The sequence below is a fragment of the Eschrichtius robustus genome, chromosome 12 (assembly GCF_028021215.1).
Source record: "Eschrichtius robustus isolate mEscRob2 chromosome 12, mEscRob2.pri, whole genome shotgun sequence".
In the NCBI taxonomy this organism is placed as follows: domain Eukaryota; kingdom Metazoa; phylum Chordata; class Mammalia; order Artiodactyla; family Eschrichtiidae; genus Eschrichtius; species Eschrichtius robustus.
This window is the reverse complement of record NC_090835.1, coordinates 69,990,588-70,015,908: the sequence shown is the minus strand read 5'-3', so window position 1 is coordinate 70,015,908 and position 25,321 is coordinate 69,990,588. Positions and strand designations below refer to the sequence as shown.

The 25,321-nt window shown below is 38.4% G+C and overlaps 1 protein-coding gene across 3 annotated transcripts in view; it reads right to left on the bottom strand.

Moving 5' to 3' along the window:
* MAPK14 (mitogen-activated protein kinase 14) overlaps nt 1-25,321 on the bottom strand; it is a 69,879-nt gene that overhangs the window by 19,768 nt on the left and 24,790 nt on the right. For all 3 annotated transcript variants that reach the window (XM_068558795.1, XM_068558796.1, XM_068558793.1), the window contains exons 3-8: nt 22,700-22,758; nt 9,597-9,708; nt 8,839-8,868; nt 8,138-8,185; nt 6,548-6,662; nt 5,909-5,980 (exon numbers count right to left, since the gene is read on the bottom strand). In XM_068558795.1, the coding sequence (XP_068414896.1) occupies nt 5,909-5,980; nt 6,548-6,662; nt 8,138-8,185; nt 8,839-8,868; nt 9,597-9,708; nt 22,700-22,758 (436 nt within the window). The remainder of the gene's footprint in view (nt 1-5,908; nt 5,981-6,547; nt 6,663-8,137; nt 8,186-8,838; nt 8,869-9,596; nt 9,709-22,699; nt 22,759-25,321) is intronic.

Genomic DNA, 25,321 nt, shown 5'->3' with positions numbered 1-25,321 from the left:
AAAAAAAAAAAAAAAGTACTATTTTTGAGCTAGTTGGAAGGGTTTTGCAAAGTCACAAATGAGAATAATTTCTAACCTAAAAACATAATTAGCTTTAAGACAAAAATTAGTATATCTTATATCTTTAGGGGAACTCCAGGGATTATTAACAACTAGTAACAAAAGATTCTCTCAAGAAGACTAAGCGCAAAAAAAAATGAGAAAAAGGTACAATTGGAAGATGATTTGTCAAGATCTAAAACTGCATAGTCCAATACAATACCAATAATCACATGTGATTAAATTTAAATGTAATCTAAAGAAAATTTAATAAAATTTAAAATTCAGATAAATACACTCATAAAACTATGAGTTTTATGAAACTATAAAACTATTCAGAAGAGAACTCCTTGCCATGATAAAGAGTATTTATGAAAAATGCAGAGCTAAATTATACTCAAGGCTGAAAGATAAGAACAAGAGAAAGCTGCCCACTTTCACCACTGCTAATCAACATTATACTGGAAGTTCTAGTCAGAGCAATTAGAAACGAGAAAAAAATAAAAGCATCTAAATTGGAAAGAAGTAAAACTATCTCTGTTTGCAGATGACATGATCCTACATATAGAAAATACCAAAGAATCCACAAGAAAGCTACTAGAGCTCTCAGCTTTCAGCTGTGCAAAGTTGCAGGCTACAAGATCAACAAACAAAAATCAGTTATGTTTCTACACATCAACAATGAACAAACCAAAAAGGAAATTGAGAAAGTAATTCTATTTAAACTAGCATCTTAAAGATGCTAGGAAAATACCTAAGAATAAGTTTAACCAAGAAGGTGAAAGACTTGTCCACTGAAAATTATAAAACATTGCTGAAAGAAATGAAAGGAGACCTAAATAAGTGGAATGACATCTCATATTCATGAATAGGAAGACTTAATATTGTTAAGATGTCAATATTACCCAAAGTGATCTAAAAATACAACATAATCGCGAGCAAAACTTCAACAGCCTTCTTTGCAGAAATGGAAAAGCCAATCCTCAATTTCATATGGAATTATAAGGGAGCCCAAAGAGGAAAAAAAAAAAATCTTGAAAATGAGAGCAAAGTTGGAGGACTTAACACTTCTTGATTTCAAAACTTACTATAAAGCTAGAGTAATCAAAACAGTGTGGTACTGCTATAAGGATAGACATATAGACCAATGGAATAGAACTGATCTTTGACAGAAGTGCCAAACCCATTCAGTGGGAGAGGATAGCCTCTTCAATCAATGGTACTAGGACAACTGAATTTCCACATGCAAAAGTATAAAGTTGTACCTCAACCTCACATCATATACAAAAATTAACTCAAAATGGATCAAAGACCTAAGTATAAGAGATACACCCATAAAACTCTTAGTAGAAAATACAGTAAATCTTCATAATCTTGAATTTGGTAATATATTCTTAGAAATGACACTAAAAGCATGAACAACAAAAGAAAATTAATAGATAAATTGGAACTTCATCAAAATTAAAACTTTTGTAAATCAAAGGACATTATCAAAAAAGTGAATAGACAGCCCACAGATGGGAGAAAATATCTGCAAATCATATATCTGGTGAAGGCTCAATATCCAAAATATATAAAGAACTCCTAAAACTCAACAACAAAAAGACAATCCAATTAAAAGATGGGTAAAGGTCTCAAACAGATATTTCTACAAAGAAGACATACAAACGGCCAGTAAACACAGGGGGATACTCAACATTATTAGTCATTAACGAAATGCAAATCAAAACCACAAAAAGATACCACTTCATACCCACTAGGATGGCTATAATTTAAAAAAGAAGAAGGATGGGAGGAAGGGAGGAAGGAAGGACAGAAGGGAGGGAGGGAAGGAGAAAGGAAGGTAGAAATGTTGGTGAAGATGTGGAGAAACTGCTCATACATCACTGGTGGGCATGTAAAATGGTGAAACTGCTTGGGAAACAATGACTGCTCCTCAAAAAGTTAAATACAGAATTACCATATGACTCAACAATTCCACTCCTAGATATATATCCAACAGAAGTGAAAGCAAGGACTCAAAGAGATACTTGTATGTCAGTGTTCACTGAAGCACTATTCACAATAGCCAAAAGGTGTAAACAACCCAAGTGTCTATGAACAGATGAATGGATAAATAAAATATGGTATAGCTATACAATGGAATAGTATTCAGCCATAAAAAGGAATGAAGTTATGATCCATGCTACAACATGGATGAGCCTTGAAAACATGCTCAGTGAAATAATTCAGACAAAAAAGGACAAATATTGTGTGGTTCCACTTAATATTAAATATTTAGAATAAGCAAATTTATAGAGACAGAAAGTAGAAGAGAGGTAACCAAAGGCTGTGGGAGGGAAGAATGGGGAGTTTTTGTTTAATGGGTACAATTTCTGTTGGGGTGATGAAAATGTTTTGGACGTAGTGGTGGTGGGTGCACAATTTTATGAATATAATTAGTGCCACTGGACTGTATACTTTAAAAGTGTTAAAATGGTAAATTTCATGTTATGTTTATTTTACCACAATAAAAAAAAGTTAAAATGGCAAATTTTATGTTTATATACTTAACCACAAAAATATTTTAAATTCAGTTTCTAAGTTTCATTGGCCACATTTTAAGTGCTCAATATCCACATGTGGCTGGTAGCTACCAACAACCATATTGGACAGTACATACATAAACCATTTGTAAGCCTACAGAAAGTTCTATTAGATAGTTCTTATCTAGAAGCTAAAACCATCAGTTCCAAATGCAAGATAAATAATAATTGAGGAAAATAGGGAGAAAACTGTGCACTCAAATAAAGAGCATAGTCTAGAGGTTGCCTCAGCATTCAGCTGCATTTTAAAATCATAAATAAGCAGTAGCTGAATGCCCTTCTGGGCAACAGAAGAGTGTGTGGGGCCAGCACATTCTGCAAAGGTTTTAAGAAAATAAGTTTCAGAAATTAGGAGAACAGGAAACAAATAGAATATTGGAAAGAAACTAAGACCTGAGTCAGATCATAGGTTTGTATCTATCTTTTCTGGGTTCTTAGTTTCCTTATCTATAAAAACAGAGGATTCAACTAGATGTTTTCTAACATCTTTCTAGGTCCCCACGCGGATAATTCTAGATTCTTAATTTTTCTGATCTCATTGGTACCTTAAAAAAAAAATGAGGAAAAACTGCTAAGTAACTTTTTCAAGGTCAGCCTGAAGGATTAGAACTAAAATCCAACCGGGGTAAACTCTAGTTGTACTCAATACTGGCTGCACACTAGAATCAACTGGGAATTTGAAAAAGTAATAGAAAACACTTTCCTCTCCCTTTGCCAGGCAACCAAAGCTATATCCACACAGATGGCAACTGACAAGAAGGGAGTTATGTATATTACAAATACAATCCTCTGAATCTGAATGTTCCGATCCAGGAGAACATCTGTCTGAAAAGGAGCCAAGTAGAAAAGAAACAGTGTATTACTAAAATAAGAATTTTGAAATGAATTCTCATACATTAAAAAGAGAATCTCCTAGTAAAAAGTTTAAATGCTAGGTTTTCTACCTAAAGTTCATAGAGGGAAAAGAAGTATGCATAAAAGGGAAGACTTCTGGGGCTTCCCTGGTGGTGCAGTGGTTAAGAATCCGCATACCAGTGCAGGGGACACGGATTCGAGCCCTGGTCCAGGAAGATCCCACATGCTGCGGAGCAACTAAGCCTGTACGCCACAACTACTGAGCCTGTGCTCGAGCCCGCGAGCCACAACTACTGAAGCCCACACGCCTAGAGCCCGTGCTCCACAACGAGAAGCCACTGCAATGAGAAGCCCTCTCACTGCAACGAAGAGTAGCTCCCCCGCTCACCGCAACTAGAGAAAGCCCACGCGCAGCAACAAAGACCCAATGCAGCCAAAAATAAATAAATAAATAAAATTTATTAAAAAAAAAAAAAGAGAAGACTTCTTAGAGGCTGAAAGTTAGCATTTTAAAAGGGTCAAGCCATCAGTAGGCAGCTGTCCTATGAGATAGGACCATAGGACACACACAACTGCTTTGAAACCTTTCTACCAGTAGCCTGCCAAGGGGATCCGTCCTTTACTACCTGTTACAGAATTTAAATAAAACAAAAAACTAGCCTTTAAATGATTCACAAGTAGACAATAAAGTGGGAAGATGAAGGGAGAAACTGCTTCCCAAAGATCACTGATGAAGATGATGGCTAACATCTGCTGGCAGGCTCTGTTCTAAGTACGTTCCAGATTTCATCTCACTGAATTCTCACAACCACCTTACGAGGTATGTACTATTATCAGTATTTTATAGTTAAGGAAACCGAGAGACAGAGGTTAGACAACTTGCTCAAAGTCACAGAGCTGGGAGTAAATAAGAGCTAAGTAAGATCTCAACCCTGTAAGTCTGATTACAGAGCATGTGCTCTTAACCAGTATGCTCTACTCTCTGTCTCCCTCTACCACTTTGTGTGTCTATGTAGGTATGAGTGTCCATGACTGACTGTAGGTGGAGATACAGATACAAAGAAGAGGAAGAAGAGGGGGAACAGAGGACAGCATCAGAGCAGTGTGCTTGGGAGGACTAAAGAATGGGACTCTAAGGTATGTACCTGAGGAAAAGGAAAATTACAAATCTTCCCTAATTCTCTTAGCTTGGACTATAATGCATATATCAAATTTCTAAGAAACAAGTATAAGGTAAATGAAGCAAAGGACAAAGGAGAAACACTAGGTATTAAAATTAGAATCTGGGGATGAGGAGGAATAAGGTGAGCTATATAAGGAGACTATATTCTGTATCAATCCAGTAATACTCAGAGGGAAATAAATGGCTGAGGCAAGAGGTTTTTCAGTTCATTAGGAAAGTACACTCTAGCAGAAGATAGAATATGTGGATCGATAACATGAACATCACAGTCACCATAGGAGTATTATCCCAACTGTAAGCCAGTGAACTGACAATCTGGTTTACAAACTCAATGAGTTTGCTCAGGTGAGGTGCTAAAACAGCTTTTAGGTCTCTAACCATGATAGAACACAAGCAATTGCAGCATCTCTAAAAGCCCAACCAAACCCACGGAGGGCTAGTCAAATGAGTTTTACAAAAATCTTCAAACCTAATTCTAGACAAATATTTCAAAATTCTTTCTTGCCTAAACATCTTCCCCAAGTGGAATGGATGGGAGTTACAACAAATCACATTTTGATATTATTACTAAACTGTGAAATGGGCATGCAGCAGACAAGAAAGGGGCTAAAATAAAGGGGCCATGATAAACCATAAACTAGACAATAACTCTGGAAGTAAATTAAGGTTTGGCTACAATCTGGGATAAAAATAAAGTCATGCTGAGGGGAAAAAAAGGCACACGACAGGGTGACCTTATCTCCTTGCATTTATTATTTGTTGTTAGACAACAAACAAAACGAGTCAGCAGGTGTATCATTACAAGGACCAAATACAGCCTTTTTAATATGTAAATCAAACATAAAAGCAAGATACCCCCGATTTATAAATGGTTATCTTGTGTTCATTGAGCGCTGGTGCAACGAAGACTAAACCAGTCATTGAGATCTAGAACTTCTCACCAACACACTCAGGTTGCAGAAGGGCTGTGGGAAGATTAATAAGGAACTTGCTGCAAAAAAGATGACATATGAAAGATTTAAAGGGCTTTCCAGATTATGAGGAATTTTTGCAACTCTCAAAATAAACTGAAGCCTCTTTCTTGGCAAGGCAAGATACTCAGCAAGAGGGCAGATCTCACAATGCGTATCTGGACTATAAAAGCAAGTAACTGAAAGCCCTTCCTAGAGATAGGTAAAAATAAGATACTACCATGGACACCAAAATACAGACAAGAAACAAGAACCCAAAGCTTTTTAAAGGATACGGTCTGTACCAGGAAACAATGTTCTTCCAGTCAACAGCTCGGCCATTATGCATCCCACTGACCAAATATCAACTGGCAAAATTAAAGAGAAATAAAAGTAATACAATGTCACTATTATCATACTTGGCTACAAATGGAACTATAGTTAAGGGGTGAAATACTCAAATTAATATTTAAGACATCCAAGGTTCAACAATCATACTCATTTTTATACAAATAAATAAGCTAAGACCTTCACCACATTAAAGGGCTTCATGGGTGGGCTAAGTCAAAACATAGTTATGGCAAGAGAAATAAGCTGTTCACAAAGGGGCAAAGGTTCCTTACTGGTAGAAATGATGGATTCTCCCAAGTAATATTGAGAGGTTAATATTATGAACCCAATGTCTTCAGGCAGGAGTACTCAGAGAATATGCTGAAAATATAAATAAGTAAAAAGCCAACTGCTAAATCACAAAGTTTGAAAAACCCCACTTTCTCTATCTGAGCAACTGAAATATTTTCTATTCGTGGACTTAAAATGATCACTGAAGGAAGAAAAAAAATGTTTCTTCCTACTCCTGCCATCTCCACTTCTGAGAACCCCAAATACACACAACATAGTATTAATAAGGCCCTAAACACAAGTGCAAGTAGTACCTGTCTGGTTGTAATGCATCCAGTTCAGCATGATCTCAGGAGCCCTGTACCACCGAGTGGCTACATAACCTGTCATTTCATCATCTGTATGTCGAGCCAGTCCGAAATCCAAGATCTAAGGGAGAGAAGAGAAATCAGGCACTGGAACAAACTCCTAAGGCTTGTAAAGCAGGAGGGAAAAAACTCCAGTGCCTTATAAAAAGCGAGAACAACATAGCACTTTCATAAACATATTTCCTGGTCCATGCTTAGAATGCATGGGGAACACAGCAAGAACTTAAAAAAAATGAAATTACAAAAAGCAAACCAAAAATGCCACTGCTAGGCATTTATCCAAGAGCAATGAAAATATATGTGCCACACAAAGGCTTGCACATGAATATTCATAGCAGCTTTACACAGCCCTGAAATGGAATTGAAGCACATGTCTATCAATAGGTGGATGGATAAGTAAATTGTGGTATAATCATAAAATGGATCTACTCAGCAACAAAAAGGAAAGAACTACTGATACACACAATACAGATGGATCTAATAATACTATACTAAGCAAAAGTCAGACACACATAGAAAAATACTGTATGATTCCACTTGCATGAAACTCCAGAAAAGATAAATCTACTCTATAGTGTCAGAAAGCAGATCAGTCGTTGTCTGAAGCCAGGGTTAGGGGTAGAGGTGTGGGGACTCGCTAGGAAGGGGGCACAAGGGAACTTTCTGGAGTGATGGACATGTTCTTTATTATAACTGTGTTGGTGGTTACACAGCTATATAAGTTTGTCAAATGTACACTTAAAAGTGATGCATTTTATTGTAAATTACGTTTCCAAAAAATTGAGTAAAAAAAGAAATGAAACAAAAAATTCCAGAGTTGCTTGCTCTTTATAGATTATCTCTTATTTGAATTATTTTGAATAAGTGTGTTTCTGCCATTTTTTCTCTTAGAAACCCATAAAATCTAATAATTACTCTTCAAGAGGACTGCTTACTTGATATTCATACTATAATTCTCCTTTATTATAACTAATATATTAAATTTCAATTTAACTTTATTTTAGAATGAAAACAAGACACCTGATGCTACCTTCAATATCACTTAAACTAAAGCTTACTAAATCTCTGGTTTAAATTTCAAAGTCTAATGATATTCCTAAGGACAATAAGAATTTTCAGATAAAAAGTCATGGCTTTGGGGCTTCCCTGGTGGCGCAGTGGTTGAGAATCTGCCTGCCAATGCAGGGGACACGGGTTCGAGCCCTGGTCTGGGAAGATCCCACATGCTGAGGAGCAACTGGGCCCGTGAGCCACAACTACTGAGCCTGCGCGTCTGGAGCCTGTGCTCCGCAACAAGAGAGGCCACGATAGTGAGAGGCCCGCGCACCACGATGAAGAGTGGCCCCCGCTTGCCACAACTAGAGAAAGCCCTCGCACGGAAACGAAGACCCAACACAGCCATAAATAAATAAATAAATAAATTAAAAAAAAAAAAAAAAGTCATGGCTTTATAAACACATTCCCTATATAAATTTGCCTGGTTAGTTAAACATATAGTTACAAGGTGAAACAATTACCACTGTCACTTCATCCTACCTTCAGCTCACAGTCTTCATTCACAGCTAGATTACTAGGTTTTAGGTCCTAGGAAGCAAGTAAGAGAGAACAGGATCAACTTTATGACACATGGTAAATTCTCTCCCTAAAGGTAACGATGAAGAGCTAAACATAAAAGACTTCATCTAGGGCTTCCCTGGTGGCGCAGTGGTTAAGAATCCGCCTGCCAATACAGGGTACATGGGTTCGAGCCCTGGTCTGGGAAGATCCCACATGCCGCAGAGCAACTAAGCCCGTGCACCACAACTGCTGAGCCTGCGCTCTAGAGCCGGCGAGCCACAACTACTGAGCCCGCGTGCCACAACTACTGAAGCCCGCGTGCCTAGAGCCTGTGATCCGCAATGAGAAGCCTGTGCACCACAATAAAGATAAGCCCCTGCTCACCACAACTAGAGAAAGCCCGCATGCAGCAATGAAGACCCAACGCAGCCAAAAATAAACAAATAAATTAAAAAAAAAAAAGACTTCATCTAGCTATAAACAATCTCCATTCTATAGCCACTATCTAGTCCTCATTAGCCTTAAATAGGTAAAAACTATACATCTTCTTTCTTTAGTTAAACCTAGAGCAAAGTTGCAATCAGTCAATATTTCACTGGCTAAAATAAGCTTAGATTAGGATCTGGCCAGTCTCCCCACCCACCAGCACCCTAATAATTTAATCAAAAGACAATACCTACCCTGTGAATTATGTCGGCTGAATGTATATACTGTGAAAAAGCAAAAAATCAGTTAAAGTTATGTCCAGCCTCCTACTGTCATATTATATGACATATTTGAAGTACATTTTTATGAGTCAATAAGAAATGCTAGTATTAACAGCAGGATTAGAAATCAGAACAAGTAATTATCAGTAGTCTGTACATTTATCATAACTATGATTTCCATACCATCAGCTCTGTTCATAGAGCTGAAGTATGAGTGAAATAGAGCTTTCAACCTGTTTCCTGGTGGGTGCTCTGTAGCACAATAAGGACTCAAAGATGCTAAATACTAAAGGTGGTTTAATTTAAAAACTGCCCCTGCCACAAATAAATTAGCCTTCTTGAGGATGTTTTCAAAGTTTCAACATGACACTGACCAGATATTAGATTACACCAAGAAATTATTATTATTGTTTAGATGTAATACTGAAGAGTCTTTAACTCTCAGACATGCCTACAGAAGTATTGATGGGTGGAGTGATATGATGCCTAGACTTGCCTTAAAATAATCCAGGGTTTGGGGGAATACAAAAGAAACAAGATTAACCATATGTTGGTAATTGTGGTCGCTGAGTAAACACAGGGGTTCATTACACTATGATTGTACTTGTGATTTCTGTATTTGAAATTTTCCATAAGAAAAGTTTTGTTTGTTTTCCCTTAAGCCCTAAATAGAAGGGAGAGAGGGAGAGAGAGAATTCATTCCTCAAAATTATTACTAATACTGTCTGTACCTTGAGACCTCGGAGAATCTGGTAGATAAGGAACTGAACGTGGTCATCTGTAAGCTTCTGACATTTCACAATGTTGTTCAGATCTGCCCCCATGAGATGGGTCACCAGGTACCTAGAAATTAATGGACAGTTACACAATAATCCAGAACCCTAAGAAAGCTCTGATCTTCATAAGACTGTTAGAAGTCCACTCAGTAAGTACCGCAGTGACAGCTAAAAGCTTAGTAGCTACTCACGCGCGGCTTGTTTTCAACATCACTATTCTAACTTTACTACCTGTCGTCTATTTTTCTAAAAATTTTTATACTAGTTCCTACTTGACATCTTTTCCTAGATTCTCTAAAGAAAAGAAAAAAAACAAAAATGGAGATTAGAATGATATATGTGTTAGTATCACTTTTCTTAAGAATGATATTATTGCATGAGAAATATATAGTATAACTAAATGCATGGCCGTATTTTTAAATCCGCCATTACATTTTTCACCTCATTATATATCCTCCAAGTTGTAGGGGCTAAAATAGGAGTATCTTCAAATGAACTTATTTACAAAACAGAAGCAGACTCACAGACACAGAAAACAAATTTATGATTACCATAGCGGGGGAAGGATAAATTAGGAGTTTTGGATTAGTGATTCAGAAATATATGCATATAAATAAACAGAATACTGCTGTACAGTATTCTGCTGTACACCAGAAACTAACACAACATTGTAAATCAACTATACCTCAATAAAAAAATAAAATAGGAGTACCTTTAAATTTTCAAATTATACCTCTCCTCTTTCAGGAATAACTGGTAAAAGGATATTGTTCACTGACAATATTCCTGCATTTACTTTAAAGGAAGGAGGAACACAATTTATCTGCAAGCAAGATGAGGCATTCTAGAACTTCTCCCCACAGGTGTGGTGCTGGATATGTATCCTGTCCTTACATCGTAAGATTAGGGAATGATTACATTCAAGTCCAACAGGTTCACCACAGATATTCTAGACGCAATGCCTTACTCACTCATTACTGTATCACACTGCTATGGGAACATAAAAACCACAATCAGTACTAAAGAAGTGGAGTTTTTAAAAATTCAGTTAGGTTTTATCTACTATGAGAATCATTACCCATTCCTGAGGCTGAATAATAATGTATATCAGTTGAGCTATAAAAAAATGCTGATTTCATTTCAATTTTTATTTTTGATAAATTTGGAAGAAAAGAAACCAGGTCAGTAAATTTAAATATACTATTAACGTCTTACATGACTATATATGTGTATAACCTCTCTTTACACACACACACACACACACACACACCCCACCACATTTATTACTTTCTTTCCTCAAAGAAGAATTAAAATTTTTTTTTTCTGTTTCCTAATTTCCCTGTTGGGCTGCTATGGTCAGTTCCCAATTTGATGAAGAGCAATAGGACTTAGCATAGATGTAACCTTAAGTTAGATTTTTTTAGCACTTCATATTTTTAAAACTTGCATGTTTATATTGTCTTGAGGAAAGAGTGTACTCTAAGTGTCACTTAAAGACTATATTGGATTTTTGGAAATGTCTTCATAAAGGTTGCTCTGATTTAAGAGATGCTCCAAGCTCAACATAACATAATCAAAGGCATGCTTATTCTGTGCCAAGCACTATTTATTATGCCCGTGTCTCATACACTCTTCCCAACAACGCTGTAAGGTAAGTTCCATTAGTATTCCCATTTCGCTGAGGCGGAAACACAAGACAGAACAAGTATATATAACCTGCTCAAGGTTAAAAGAGTGGTAATGTCAGGGGCTGAATCCAAAACTGTTTGATCTCAGAGACTATGATCTTAAATCACAGCCCATACTGCCTCCAAATTCTTCCAGTTGACAGAGAATTTAGGTCAAGAGAATGATTTCTTTTAAGTTTTATAAATGTTGCAATATTTCATCCTAATCACAGTCCCTGTATTTTATTAACCCCAAATTGATACAAAATCTGACAAATACGAGAATGTTGTGAATAACTGGTTAATATTGTGAAATCAGAACTTCCCCCAGAAAATCTGGGATAATGGTTGCCATATCCATAATACCAATTATGACAATTTGCAAGGCTCAGGTTGAGAAAGAGGGAATCCAATTTCTGTTTTATAAGACTGTTTTGCAAATAATAACATTTTATGACATTGAATAGTAAGAGGATTATTCCTTCAACTTTCAAAAATATTTTTAAGGAGAAAAGGTAAAAAAAGGAAACACTGTTCTGCATGATTCTACGTAGAAATCTACCTTAATTTGTCTTGAAATAAAACCTAAAAATCTTAACTCTCTAATGTCTGTGCTAGTTCACAAAGGTGTTAAGCAGTATTACCAAAGCGAACATAGTAATTTCAAGTCTAAGTATTGTGTTTAAATGTTTACCAATAACTTAAGAAACCCTATACAGCCAGAAGGCCACTAACTGCACAGCCTGAGAGAGCGAGCATGCTTTTAGTTAGAATATTCCACCACTGGGCTTCCCTGGTGGCGCAGTGGTTAAGAATCCGCCTGCCAATGCAGGGGACATGGGTTTGAGCCCTGGTCTGGGAAGATCCCAAATGCCGTGGAGCAACTAAGTCCGTGCGCCACAACTACTGAGCCTGCGCTCTAGAGCCCGCGAGCCACAACTACTGAACTCACGTGCCACAACTACTGAAGCCCGCGCGCCTAGAGCCCGTGCTCTGCAACAAGAGAAGCCACTACAATGAGAAGCCCGTGCACTGCAATGAAGAGGAGCCCCCACTCGCCACAACTAGAGAAAGTCTGCACACAGCGATGAAGACCCAACGCAGCCAAAAATAAATAAATAAAATTAATTTATTCAAAAAAAAAAAGGAATATTCTACCACTGTGTAATTCCCTTTAAGTCCCCTCCCCATCAGAGACCACATCCATTTTATCACTAAAATTACCAGACACAGGGAGAGACTGTCAAGACATTATATAAGTACATAAGGTTAATCAGTCTATATAGTGGTAACTATCAAACATTGCTGCTAGGCTCCAATCAAATCAGCTGAACCACATTATTCATGGCAGATATGTCTGGCAGGAACTAACCTAATCACTATATGTTGTTTCCACGAAGCCCAAAAGACCAATCCATGAAAACCAATTGTCAAATTCCAACTCATCACATATAGAAAGGTTTTCGAAATAAATTTTGCAACAGTGGACAAAAGCAAGTGTTGTGCAAAGTTCCTGAATGCTTATGGAAGACATATCAATTTCTAAAAGTAGTGAACAAGGAAGTGGGAGGAAAATGTCGAAAGGCACATTTTAAATAAGCCAATCCCAAAAGGAGCATTAATAGATGCCACATAGGGGCTTCCCTCGTGGCGCAGTTGTTAAGAATCTGCCTGCCAATGCAGGGTACACGGGTTCGAGCCCTGATCCAGGAAGATCCCACATGCCGTGGAGCAACTAAACCTGCATGCCACAACTACTGAGGCTGAGCTCTAGAGCCCGTGAGCCACAACTACTGAAGCCCATGCGCCTAAAGCCCGTGCTCTGCAAAAAGAGAAGCCACTGAAATGAGAAGCCTGCACACCACGATGAGGGGCCCCCGCTCACTGCAACTAGAGAAATCTGCGCAGCAACGAGGACCCAATGCAGCCAAAAATAAGTAAATTAAATAAATTTTAAAAAAACAGATGCCACATAATTTCTATAGTATTAGTCTCTACAAAGCAATTACATTTAATTGCTTAATTAATTACATTTCAGTAAAGACATGCCTATTACTGTCAGTGTTCAGAACACCTCAAATAATTAAATCTGACCAACAGTTGGAAAGCTACCTAGTTCCCCCATCTTTAAAAAGGAATTAAATAAGTAGGACTTTATTAGGTAGAGGGCTGAAAATATGATTTCACAGCCTGAGGATACAAATCTTGTTTTCCACTTTTCTTGTGAGGATGGTTTCCTTTAAACTTAAACTATAAAGAGCATAAACCATCATTTCTCAAAGTAAAATGTACTGTACCAGAAAAAGGCAGAAGTCTACAATAAGTGGTTTTCAGTACTCAAGACAGCACCCCATTTAGAGCTTCATTTATTAAGCGCTTCTTGGATAACACCCAATTGTCAAGACTCCTACTCTACTGCCTTTTCTTTTTTTGAAGCATAATACAATCAGAAAGAACCTATGTAGAAAAAAATCTCTTCTATATCTATAATTTGGCATCTCTACTACCGTCAGCCCTATTTGATAAAATAATAATCAAAAAGGGCAAAAAACATTTCCATATTAAAACAAAGTATTTAAAATAATCACAGGGATTGACAATTCGTAACCACATGCTTCTGAAATACACCCAATGATCCTTGGGATTCACTACAGCCTATTCTGAAAACAGCAGAGTGATTCTGTAAAAATGAAAAATAGACCATGTCACTCCTCTCAAAAGGCTTCCCATTTCACTTAAAGACAAAAATCCCTTCAGCAGCAGATAAAGTTGTACATAATCCAGTATCCTGTCCCCAATTATCTCTCTCATTTCTTCATCTACTTCTCTCCCCTGCTCTCAGTTAGCTCCACACTGGCCTCCTTACTCCAGCCACACAGGCCCCCTTGCTGCAGTTCCAATACAGCATGCAGTCTTCTGCCTCAGGACTTTTGCACTGGCTGTTCCTTCTGCCTGGAATGCTCTTCCTCCAGATATCCACAAGTCTACTTCTTCTACTTCTTCAAATTTTTGCTCAAAATTCACCTTTTCAATGGGGCCTATCCTTACCACCCCATTTAAAATTGCATCTCTCCCCCAACCCTCACACTTCCCTGCTCTATCTTTTCTTCTTGTCCATAGCATTACTGCCTGCTAACATGCTATCTAATTTCCTCTTTTATATGCTCATTGTTTATTGCTATCTATCTGTACAATGTTCAAGGAGGACAGGCTTCTTTTTTGTTCTCTGTAGTATCTAAAGTACCTAAAAACATTGTGTAGCAGATATCAGGCACTCAATTACCACTGAATTTAATTGAATGACCCAGGACAACTCATACAGTATTACTAGTAAGAACAGGCAAGGGCATATCTTATTGGAATACTCATGCCAAAGATCTTATCTGGTAAGCAGACCAGACTGTTCCAATGTAAGGGGTAAAAGCACCATTCAGCAGCCAGGTAGGCAGCTTAGCCAGCTTATTTCACAACAAATTATTCTTCTCATTTGAAGTAAAGATTACTGAAAGGTGCCCTCTACATTACCTGCATCAAATAAACCAGATTCAATATTCTACCATATGGTCTATATTCCAAGATAAAAACAAAAAAGTTAGTCAAAAGAGAATGCACTGGGCATGCTATCAGACAACTAGATTGCCAACCAGTCATAAACAAGAAAGCACAAGGTTATTCATTCATTCAGTCACTCCATCAACAAATATTTATTGTTGAACACTGGGAGTACAACAGTGGAAAAGAAAGATACAGAATTTAGATGAGAGGAAGGCATATACTCATAATAGAGCATAATTAGAGTTTTAAAAGTGAACATCAAGGTGCTGGAGAACACACAGGGGAGGGCACCAATCCAGACTTAGGAAGCAGTTAATTACGGGAAAATTTCTTGAGAGACTCAAACTCAAAACTACACCTTGAAGCTTCTTTACCTTTTTACAACAGCTAATCTGAGAAAAAGGGGGCATCTTACTGATCACGTCAGACAAAAACTGAATGGTATTTTCTTAAAGGATGTGTAATTTGTTTAGATTTCAAATGTGAGACAGTGACGACACCTACATGCTTTACCAACTCTCTATCCTAATTTTAGCAGACATCTCTGATACGGAAATAAATTGCAAATATAACTGTTAATACAGTTAACTCATTCATCTTTCTCCCAGACTGCTTCTCTTTCTGTATTACCTATCTTGAGCACTCAACCTATTTTCAAGGAAGAAGAGTATTTCTGTAAGTCCAAACAACTGGGCTGGGAATTTCTTTCAGTGATAGAGGAAAGCACTATTTCCAAGCAGATAATGCCTCTTAGCTAAATTAGGAAAACAACTCTCCTCTGCCACCAAAAAAAAAAAAAAAAAAAAAAAAAAAAAAAATCAGAATTTACCAAAACACAATTTTTATCCAAGTACAAAAGAAAAATCAACGGTTATCTACTCCTTTAACAGTCTCCATTCCACACAAATCTCCTTTTGTGTATACTTTATACATTTCCTTCATTTCTTTGACTATCTGGAATGTATTTCGACCTCTACACCCAATCCTTATTTATCTGTTTCTTCAGATACAGTTATTACCTTCTTTAGAGGCTTTCCTCCACTAAGCTTCTCTCATATTCTGAGATCACTTAATACCCTGTATGTTGCTTTGACACTGCAAATTTGACTTGGTCCTTTAAGTTGTTTTAGGTAAGCATTTATGCTTCATCTCATTAATGAGATCACATGCAACTGAAGGCCTTTAGTTTTGACATCTTACATACAACCTATCACAGCATTTACCCAATAAGAAGGGTTAGCAAACTTTCAAATAATAGAGCTCTGGATCAAGAAAAATGTGACTAGAAATAGACTTACAGCTAAAAAGACCTAAGATGTGTACAATTTTATATATGGTATTATACAATTCAGTTAATCACTCTCAACTTCTGAAAATTTCTAACTACTAAAGACTCAACAAGGGGACTTCCCTGGTGGGGCAGTGGTTAAGAATCTGCCTGCCAATGCAGGAGACATGGGTTCGATCCCTGGTCCGGGAAGATCCCACATGCCATGGAGCAACTAAGCCCATGTGCCACAACTACTGAGCCTGCGCTCTAGAGCCTGACAGCCACAACTACTGAGCCCGCGTGCCACAACTAATGAAGCCTGCGAGCCTAGAGCCCATGCTCTGCAACAAGAGAAGCCACCACAATGAGAAGTCCACACACTGCAATGAAGAGCAGCTCCAGCTCTCTGCAACTAGAGAAAGCCCATGCACAGCAACGAAGACCCAATACAGCCAAATAAAGAAGACTCAACAAGGGAGAAAATGAACTCCCTGCTCTAATAGAGCTTACAAGCTACAAGGAGAAGACAGACAACAGTATATATATGATGATAAAATTTGCTAAGAAGAAGTAAGGAGTAGACCCTGACAGTGGGGGTAGTATTTCAGCTATGGTGGAGAGGGAAAAAAAAGCTTCTGATGAAATGACCTTTCAGTAGGGTCTTGAAGGAAATGAAGGAACCAGTCATGTGGATATGTGGGGGAGAGTGTTCCAGGCCAACATTAGAAACCAGTGCAAAGGTTCTACTGGGAATGTGGATGTCTGTATTCAAGAAAGAATAAAGAGGCCAGAGTGGCTGGAATGGAGTGAGTGAGTGGGCAAAGTATTAGATGAGGTCAGAGAGTGAACAGGAATAAAAATCATGTAGGATCTTCCAGAACCTATCACACTGTATTTTGTTTGGTCATTTAAATTGTTCTTCTCTCCAATTAAAGAGTCTCAATCTATCATCAGGGATCATGTTTATCTAATTTGTTATATTCCCCAGAGACTAGTACTATGCTCAACATAGGATGGGTATTTAAATATTTATGAATGAAATCAGGTTAAAATATAAATCTAGAAACTTCCTTTACCTATTTGGTACATTCAGCAGCTTTTACACTGATAAAAAAGGCTACACTTAGTGGTTGAACAATCATTTTTAGTTAGTGGAAGGCTAAATAAACTAGGTGATTATCTGCCCATTGGCTTTCACTAAAACAATGGCTGCTGACTGACCCTGTTGTAGGTCTTCTGCTAAATCACGGTAGAATCTAAAACCCCACTTCCACATCCCTCTTCAAGAACCAAGCAGAGATAAGGAACTTGGGTATAAGAAACCTGGGATGGGAAGTTATAAAATAAGGGGGGAAATGGCAATTCAGTTTTCCTGAAATTTGAGGAAGTTGTTTGCACTGAGTCTAAAAACTCTTCATTGTCTACTAAGCTTGATCAGAGAACCACTATAGTTAAGAAAAGGCAATGTTGTAATAGCATGAAGGTGCAGCTTACTCTAGGGTTAGGTTCTAATACTGGCTATTTCAAGATTTTGGATTTCTATTGGTAACTAAATATTTGCAGCATGCATAAGGCAGATATATGCCACCTCCTGCCAAATATTACCATCAAGAAGCAAACAGACAGCCTACCAGGCTCTTTGGTGGGGCTAGTGGCGGACTCTGGGAGGGCTCACGCCAAGGAGTGTTTCCCACGACTTCTGCTGCCAGTGACCTTGTCCCCCCGGTGAGCCGTGGCCACCCCATGCCTCTGCAGGAGACCCTCCAACACTAGCAGGAGTATGGATTACGTCAAAGCAGTCAGCAATGGAGCTGCCTAGTGGGTACATGCTTCACTAAGCTCTACATCTTGGTGTGTGTGTGAGGACCTGACTGTATCGTTAAGGATCCACTTTCCCGGGACTTCCCTGGTGGCACAGTGGTTAAGAATCCGCCTGCTGGTGCAGGGGACATGGGTTTGATCCCTGGTCCAGGAGGATCCCACATGCCACATGCAGAGCAAATGGGTCCATGCACCACAACTACTGAGCCTGCGTTCTAGAGCCCACGAGCCACAACTACTGAGCCCTCATGCCACAACTACTGAAGCCTGCACACCTAGAGCTCAAGCTCTGAAACAAGAGAAGCCACCACAATGAGAAGCGTGCGCACCGCAATGAAGAGTAGCCCCCACTCGCCACAACTAGAGAAAGCCCTCACGCAGTAATGAAGACCCAACGCAGACAAAAATTTTAAAAAATTAAAAAAAAAAAGAAGCAAACCGAAATGTCCAAATGATATCCAATCATTAAAAGGATCTAGATATATCTTATAAAATTTTGCCAACTGTACAACCACATCATATCGTAGTCAAGAACAACTTGGTATTCTCATATTTTAACTCCACATTTTCCAAACACCAGCTCTGTTAGATTCAGTAACTGCACATTGTTTCTAATGATCAAAACTCACTACCTATCTATTATTCCTTTCTCAAAAGTATAGTCTTACTAATGAATTATGCAGGATGCCTATTAACTAAGAAATTTAAAATTCAGTAGAAACTTGAATTGTATGATAAATGGAAAGTGCTATCTGAAAAATAAAGGCACAAATACACATAACACATGATCAAAAGCCAACTATAACTATGAAAAGTAATTAGAGATTTTGTTAATTAGCACAGAAAATTCATGTTCAAAATTACTGTTTGGGGCTTCCCTGGTGGTGCAGTGGTTAAGAATCCGCCTGCCAATGCAGGGGACACAGGTTCGATCCCTGGTGTGGGAAGATCCCACATGCCGCGGAGCAACTAAGCCTGTGAGCCACAACTGCCGAGCCTGTGCTCTAGAGCCTGCGTGCCACAACTACTGAAGGCCACGCACCTAGAGCCCATGCTCTGCAACGAGAAGCCACCACAATGAGAAGCCTGCACACTGCAATGAAAAGTAGCCCCCGCTCGCCACAACTAGAGAGCCCACGCACAGCAACAAAGACCCAACGCAGACAAAAATTTAAAAAAATAAATTAAAACAAACAAGCAAACAACCCCCCCACAGAAAGAACAAATAAATGTTTTAAACAAAAACAAAAAACAAAAAACAAAATTACTGTTTGCTCGAAACCTGGCAGCCTGTAGAACCACTCTAGTCTTCAGCTTGTTTGATTTGGCCAGAACAGTGGGTCTTTGTCTGTTTATTTTGTTTTAATGTAAATTTGAATGCTTTTAGGAAGTGCAGGTATTCTGTTGTATAGCACTGAGCGTAGTTTATGTTATTTGTCTGGCCCTAAAGGTATTTAAATTTGCACACCCTGTAATTGTAGGTGAAGATGTTTGATCTCTTATGCAAATTCTGAAATGACTTTGGAAATCAGTGAAATAACCATAGTCCTGGACAAGCACTAATTTTTTCTCAGTGATACATACATCATAAAAAAGTAAACAATGAAACATTTTTCCAAAAGGTATCCTTAGGTTCATCATTCTATTTTCAGAGATTCTCTGGGATTGAAAACACTTCAGAAGTGAACCACCCCAATTTTCATCATTTTACACGGAAGTTAACTGGGACCCAGAGAGGAAAAGTGACTTGTCCAAGGTCTTAGTCAACTGATAACTTGGTCACAAAAGTGTTGTTTTTGTTATTTTTAATTTACTTATTTTATTTATTTATTATTTTTTGGCTGCGTTGGGTCTTCATTGCTGCACACAGGCTTTCTCTAGTTGCGGCGAGCTGGGGCTACTCTTCGTTGCGGTACGCGGGCTTCTCACTGCAGTGGCGTCTCTTGTTGTGGAGCACAGGCTCTAGGCGCGCGGGCTCAGTAGTTGTGGCACATGGGCTTCGTTCCTCTGCGACATGTGGGATCTTCCCAGACCAGGGTTCGAACCCGTGTCCCCTGCATTGGCAGGCAGATTCTTAACCACTGTGCCACCAGGGAAGCCCCTACAAAAGTGTTTTGAATTTATTTCCCCTAACAAGATTCTTATTTCATCAAGGGAAAGACTAGTGTTTCTGATTATCCTGAGCCTTGCTCTAACACTCTGTTCAGCAAGTATTCAACAAGTAGTACTGAGATTTGCTCCCAAACGGTGAACTAAGTTCTTATTTATAAACAATCATAACTCAAATTACACAATGTTGTATGTCAGTTATATCTCAGTAAATCTGGAAATAAATAAGCAAATAGAACCCAGCTACAGTTACATAGAAAGAATAGATTCCTGCTCAGTAGCCATGGTATTTGTTGAATGAATGAAGAAATAAATGCATTTTCAGTTCGGTGGGTATGCTTGTAGTCAGTGAGCCTTCAAAAGGATAAAGGAGCCAATAGGCACCACAATGGATAAAACTTAACCTCTCAGACACTAGCCTTAAATAAGGTCTTTGACATAGGAAAAACAGGCTCATAATCCAGTTCCATATGCCTGATTAAGGCAAAATACAGCATTAGCCCAGGTCAGCAAATTATCAATTCCTTTCCTAGGAAAAAAAAAAAAAAATCAATCCTCGTCACACCAAAATTTTGGGCTATAGCTCAATCCTGATTCAAATGTTTTCCAAAGTAATTCACAAACATATTACTTCAGCATTTTTTCCACATTTAGGCAGAATATCAAAACCCATCATTCTTAGGGCAGTGAAAATACACTGTATGATATTATAATGATATGTCATTATATATTTGTCTAAATCCATAAACTTTTCAACACTAAGAGTGAATCCTATGGTAAACTATGGACTTTGGGTAATTATGATGTGTCAATATAGGTTCATTCTTGGTGAAAAATATACCATTCTGGTGAGTGATGTTGATAAAGGGGGAAGCTATGCATGTACAGGGGCAGGAGGGTAAGCAGGAAACCTCTGTACCTTCCCCTCAATTTTGTTGTAAACCTAAATCTGCTCTTAAAAAAAAAAAAATCCTCAAAAAAGTAAAAATTAATGAATTAATGTTAAAGAAAAAAACATCATGGCAATATTCTCTTTTCCAAGCATAGCCTACAGCAGGGCTCAACAACCTGCAACACACATGCTTCTGCCTGGGGCATCCAGTAAGGAGGCTTTAGAAGCCTCCACATTCTAGAGACACGCAGGGCTCAGGGAGCACAGCTGTTCTTAGTTACTGCCTTTTTTTTCCCCTTCGCTTGAAGGAAGTTCAAAGTTTTTTCTTAAACTTTTATTAGCAGGATCAAGGTTAATGCGGGTGGGAGTTCTTGCACTTAGACTAGATTCTCCTTCTTTCATCTTCGACTCACAGTCATATCATGTTCCAACTAAGTTCAAGTTGTGGGAGATTTTTTTGCTACCTTCCTCCTTCTCTTTCCATTTAATATTCTACATTTCTTTTTCATTTTTTTCCCCCTTTCATTAGACAGAACACACAAGCTCAAACATCTCCTCCACTCCCTCCCACTTATTCTTTGGGAAATGAGCAAATGGTGCTTGCACTTGGCCTAGGATAAGGGTAGGAGAAACTGAGCCCAGGATAAGGGTGGGGTTAAGTTCAGCACTGGGGACAGTGGAGAGCAGAGGTTAAGGAAGAGCAGCCAAGATCTGCAATTTTATTTGGACTTTCACAATAGTCATCCTTTCCACTTAGGAACGCCAAAATTTCACCAGGACAAAATGTATAACCCTAAATTTAAGGTGTTCCTTCTCTCTTATGGTATAGTGTACCTGTGAATTGGGGACGGGAGGTATGTTAATTCAGATATTGGGAAAGCTACAGTAGAGCACTCACACATGTACAACACCTGCACAACATCCACAACACTTGCTGGAATCTATCTTGTACTCATACAGGTGCAACCTGGGCATGTGAGGGCATTACTGCCCCATGGGGCAACACTTGCCAATGGAGTCAGAAGCCAGTGGGTAAATATTCCCCATCTGAGGTGCATTCTATACAACTTCTAGAAAACTGAAGACCCTGGCAGTTTTCAGCCCAGTTGCACACAATGGTGACTGACTTAATAACATACCCTCATAGCAACTTTCTCTTCCTCTCTGTTTCATTTTCCCTAGCCCTCGACTACTCGTTCCTGAGAATCTCAGCCCCTCTTTCTAGGGGTGGTTCCCCAGGCTAAAACAATAGAGATGGTCACAAAACTGGGAGAATCAGCTTTCTAAACACATGAGGCCCACCATTTGTCCCAGTACAGAAATCCAATACTTTAAAGATCAGCATGCATTTCTCACACACAAGCAGGATAAAAGAAATGGAAGAATCTATATGGAACCAGGGCTCCATTACATTTCTTGATATAAACATGTCCCTTTGAAAGCTGGGACAGACAATTTGAGAATAAAAATCATGGTCAAAACTCCCTATACTCTTCTCTATGGAACTCTTGCCAGGACCCACCACTGTGTCTCCAAATAGGGCACAATGTGCCTGAGATGATGAAAATACTAATTTACACCCCCCAAAATATACATCTTCTGCATCCATTCCCCATTCCACAGAAGAGTTGGATGACAGGAATCAAGAATCTAAGTCTGATAGTGCTAAGTGGTTCAGGAGTAGAAATGCACTGCTAATCTTTAACCTCTGGCGGAGGAAGGCAAACACAAAAGATTTACTCACACATCATTGAATTCCTCCAGAGACCTTGCAGGTGTGAAAACATCCAACAGACCAATCACCTACAAGAAAACATAAAAATCAAACAGTAAATAAATACTGAACTTATCCATCAGGTCTTAGTCATTTTAATAGGAACTAATTCCAAATCCTGCTCTCAGTTCAATACATTACATTATTGTATACTTAATAACTCCAACTTATTTTTTACCCAAATTATGCTTTTGTTTTTTACTTGTTAAACATCACTTTTCATAATAACCCATTTTACTACTAAAATCTTCATGTCTTTAGAATTTGGTCACATATAGCCATTAGCTTATCAGGAAGCAAAAAGATTTAGGACTTGACTTACACATGCACTGATAGTCTAATGATTAACAAACAGAAAAAAGTCACACTTCTACAGCTGTTGTTATAGTATCATTTTTCTTTTTAAAATATATTATTCAATAAAAATTACTATATAGTCTTCAAAACTGACATTTTTAAAGCCCCAATATATCTTCTCAGTATATTCTTGGTATTATTCTTATAATATTCTTAATATTAAGATTATTAATCACTATCAGGTATTTAGATCAGACTATAAAAATGAAAAAAAAAGCTATCTTTATACAAGGATAAAGCAAAGAGCTACTTAATACTCAGTAATCCATGGTCTTTGAGCAGTTTTTCTGGTCATGGATTTACACTGATTAATTTAACATCCCCCCCCCCTTCCCCAGTTCCTCCTAAAACCCAGACCACTCATTTCCACAAAGCTAGGCACTAAGAAGGCAAACAAGACATATAATTCATGTGTAATATGCCCAGCAAGATTTAAGGGTATCTGGAAATGAAACGAAGAAAAGCTAAATGGGCTTCATGAAAACTGACCCATGACTGTGGACTCAGTAAAATATACCAACACTCAAAATATTATCATGAAAAAGAGCACTCTTAATTAGAATGTTACACCACTCATCCAAATATCAACTTTTGGGCTTCCTTGGTGGCACAGTGGTTAAGAATCCGCCTGCCAACACAGGGGACATGAGTTCGAGCCCTGGTCCGGGAAGATCCCACATGCCGCGGAGCAACTAAGCCCGTGCGCCACAACTACTGAGCCTGTGCTCTAGAGCCCGCGAGCCACAACTACTGAGCACGTGTGCCACAACTACTGAAGCCCACACGCCTAGAGCCCGTGCTCCGCAACAAAGAGTAGCCCCCACTTGCCGCAACTAGAGAAAGCCCGCATGCAGCAACAAAGACCCAACTCAGCCATAAATAAATAAATAAATGTATAAGACAAAAAAAACAAAACCCCAAAAAACCCCACACAAATATCAACTTTTAAAAGCAATTTCAATTATATAGCCTGAACCCAAAAGGGAAACAAACTAAAAAAAGGCCTTGGAATTCAAGAATAGCTTTTCAAGTCTCTGCATCTTATTCCAAAGGAAAAGTACAGTTATCCATCTTCTCCTTATCCAGACAACCGTACACAAGAAAACGAAAATTACCTCTAATTGTACTACTGGTTATAACTATCATTAACATTTTGAGATACTTTCTTTGATTTTTCTGACGTACATAAATTAAATCAGGGTTATACTATGCATACAGTTTTATATCCTGCCTTGTCACTTAACAAATAATGACTATTCTCACGTCCTCAAATGTTTTTCAATAATATGTTCTATCATTTGTATATACCATAATAAAACCAATTTCCTATCTTTGGACATTTAAGGAACACTGCAAGTATATGTGCATATGCGTGCATGTGTGCATATATACATCTTGTATTTTCTTCCAGAGAATAAATTTCAAGAAATAGAATTACAAGATCAAAGGATATCAATATGCTTAAGGATCTTAATACTGTCAAACTGTCCTCCATAAAGATGAGGCCAACTTACATCCCACCAATAGTGTATCTATGACCTTATAATAGCTCTGAATAGTGCTTTAAAGTAAGTCAAATCATTTTCTTTTTCCTTTCCCATCTAAATCATACTTGTTCTCCTTGAGTTTGATCCAGTCCTGGCTTAAGACCTCTGGTCTTTTTAAAAATTAATTAATTAATTAATTAATTATTGGCTGCATTGGGTCCTCATTGCTGCGTGGACTTTCTCTAGTTGCAGTGAGCGGGGGCTACTCTTTGTTGCGGTGCGCAGTCTTCTCATTGCAGTGGCTTCTCTTGTTGCAGAGCATGGGCTCTAGGCACACGGGCTTCAGTAGTTGTGGCACACGGGCTTCAGTAGTTGTGGCACGCGGGCTCTAGGGTGCAGGCTCAGTAGTTGTGGTGCACGGGCTTAGTTGCTCCGTGGCATGTGGGATCTTCCCGGACCAGGGCTCGAACCGGTGTCCCCTGCATTGGCAGGCAGATTCTTAACCACTGCACCACCAGGGAAGTCCCAACCTCTGGTCTTTTGATTACTACCCCCTACACCCTCTTGTACTTCTGATGGCTGAGATCTAGAAGCCAATTTTATTCACCTGCTCCAATATTTTCTAATCACTGATTCTTGTTATCTGAGATGCCCCATCTTCTCAACAAGAAAACTTTAAAACAATTTACATTGTTTTACATTATTATTTGAATTGTGGCTGTGAAAATATCCTCAGATCAAAATAAAA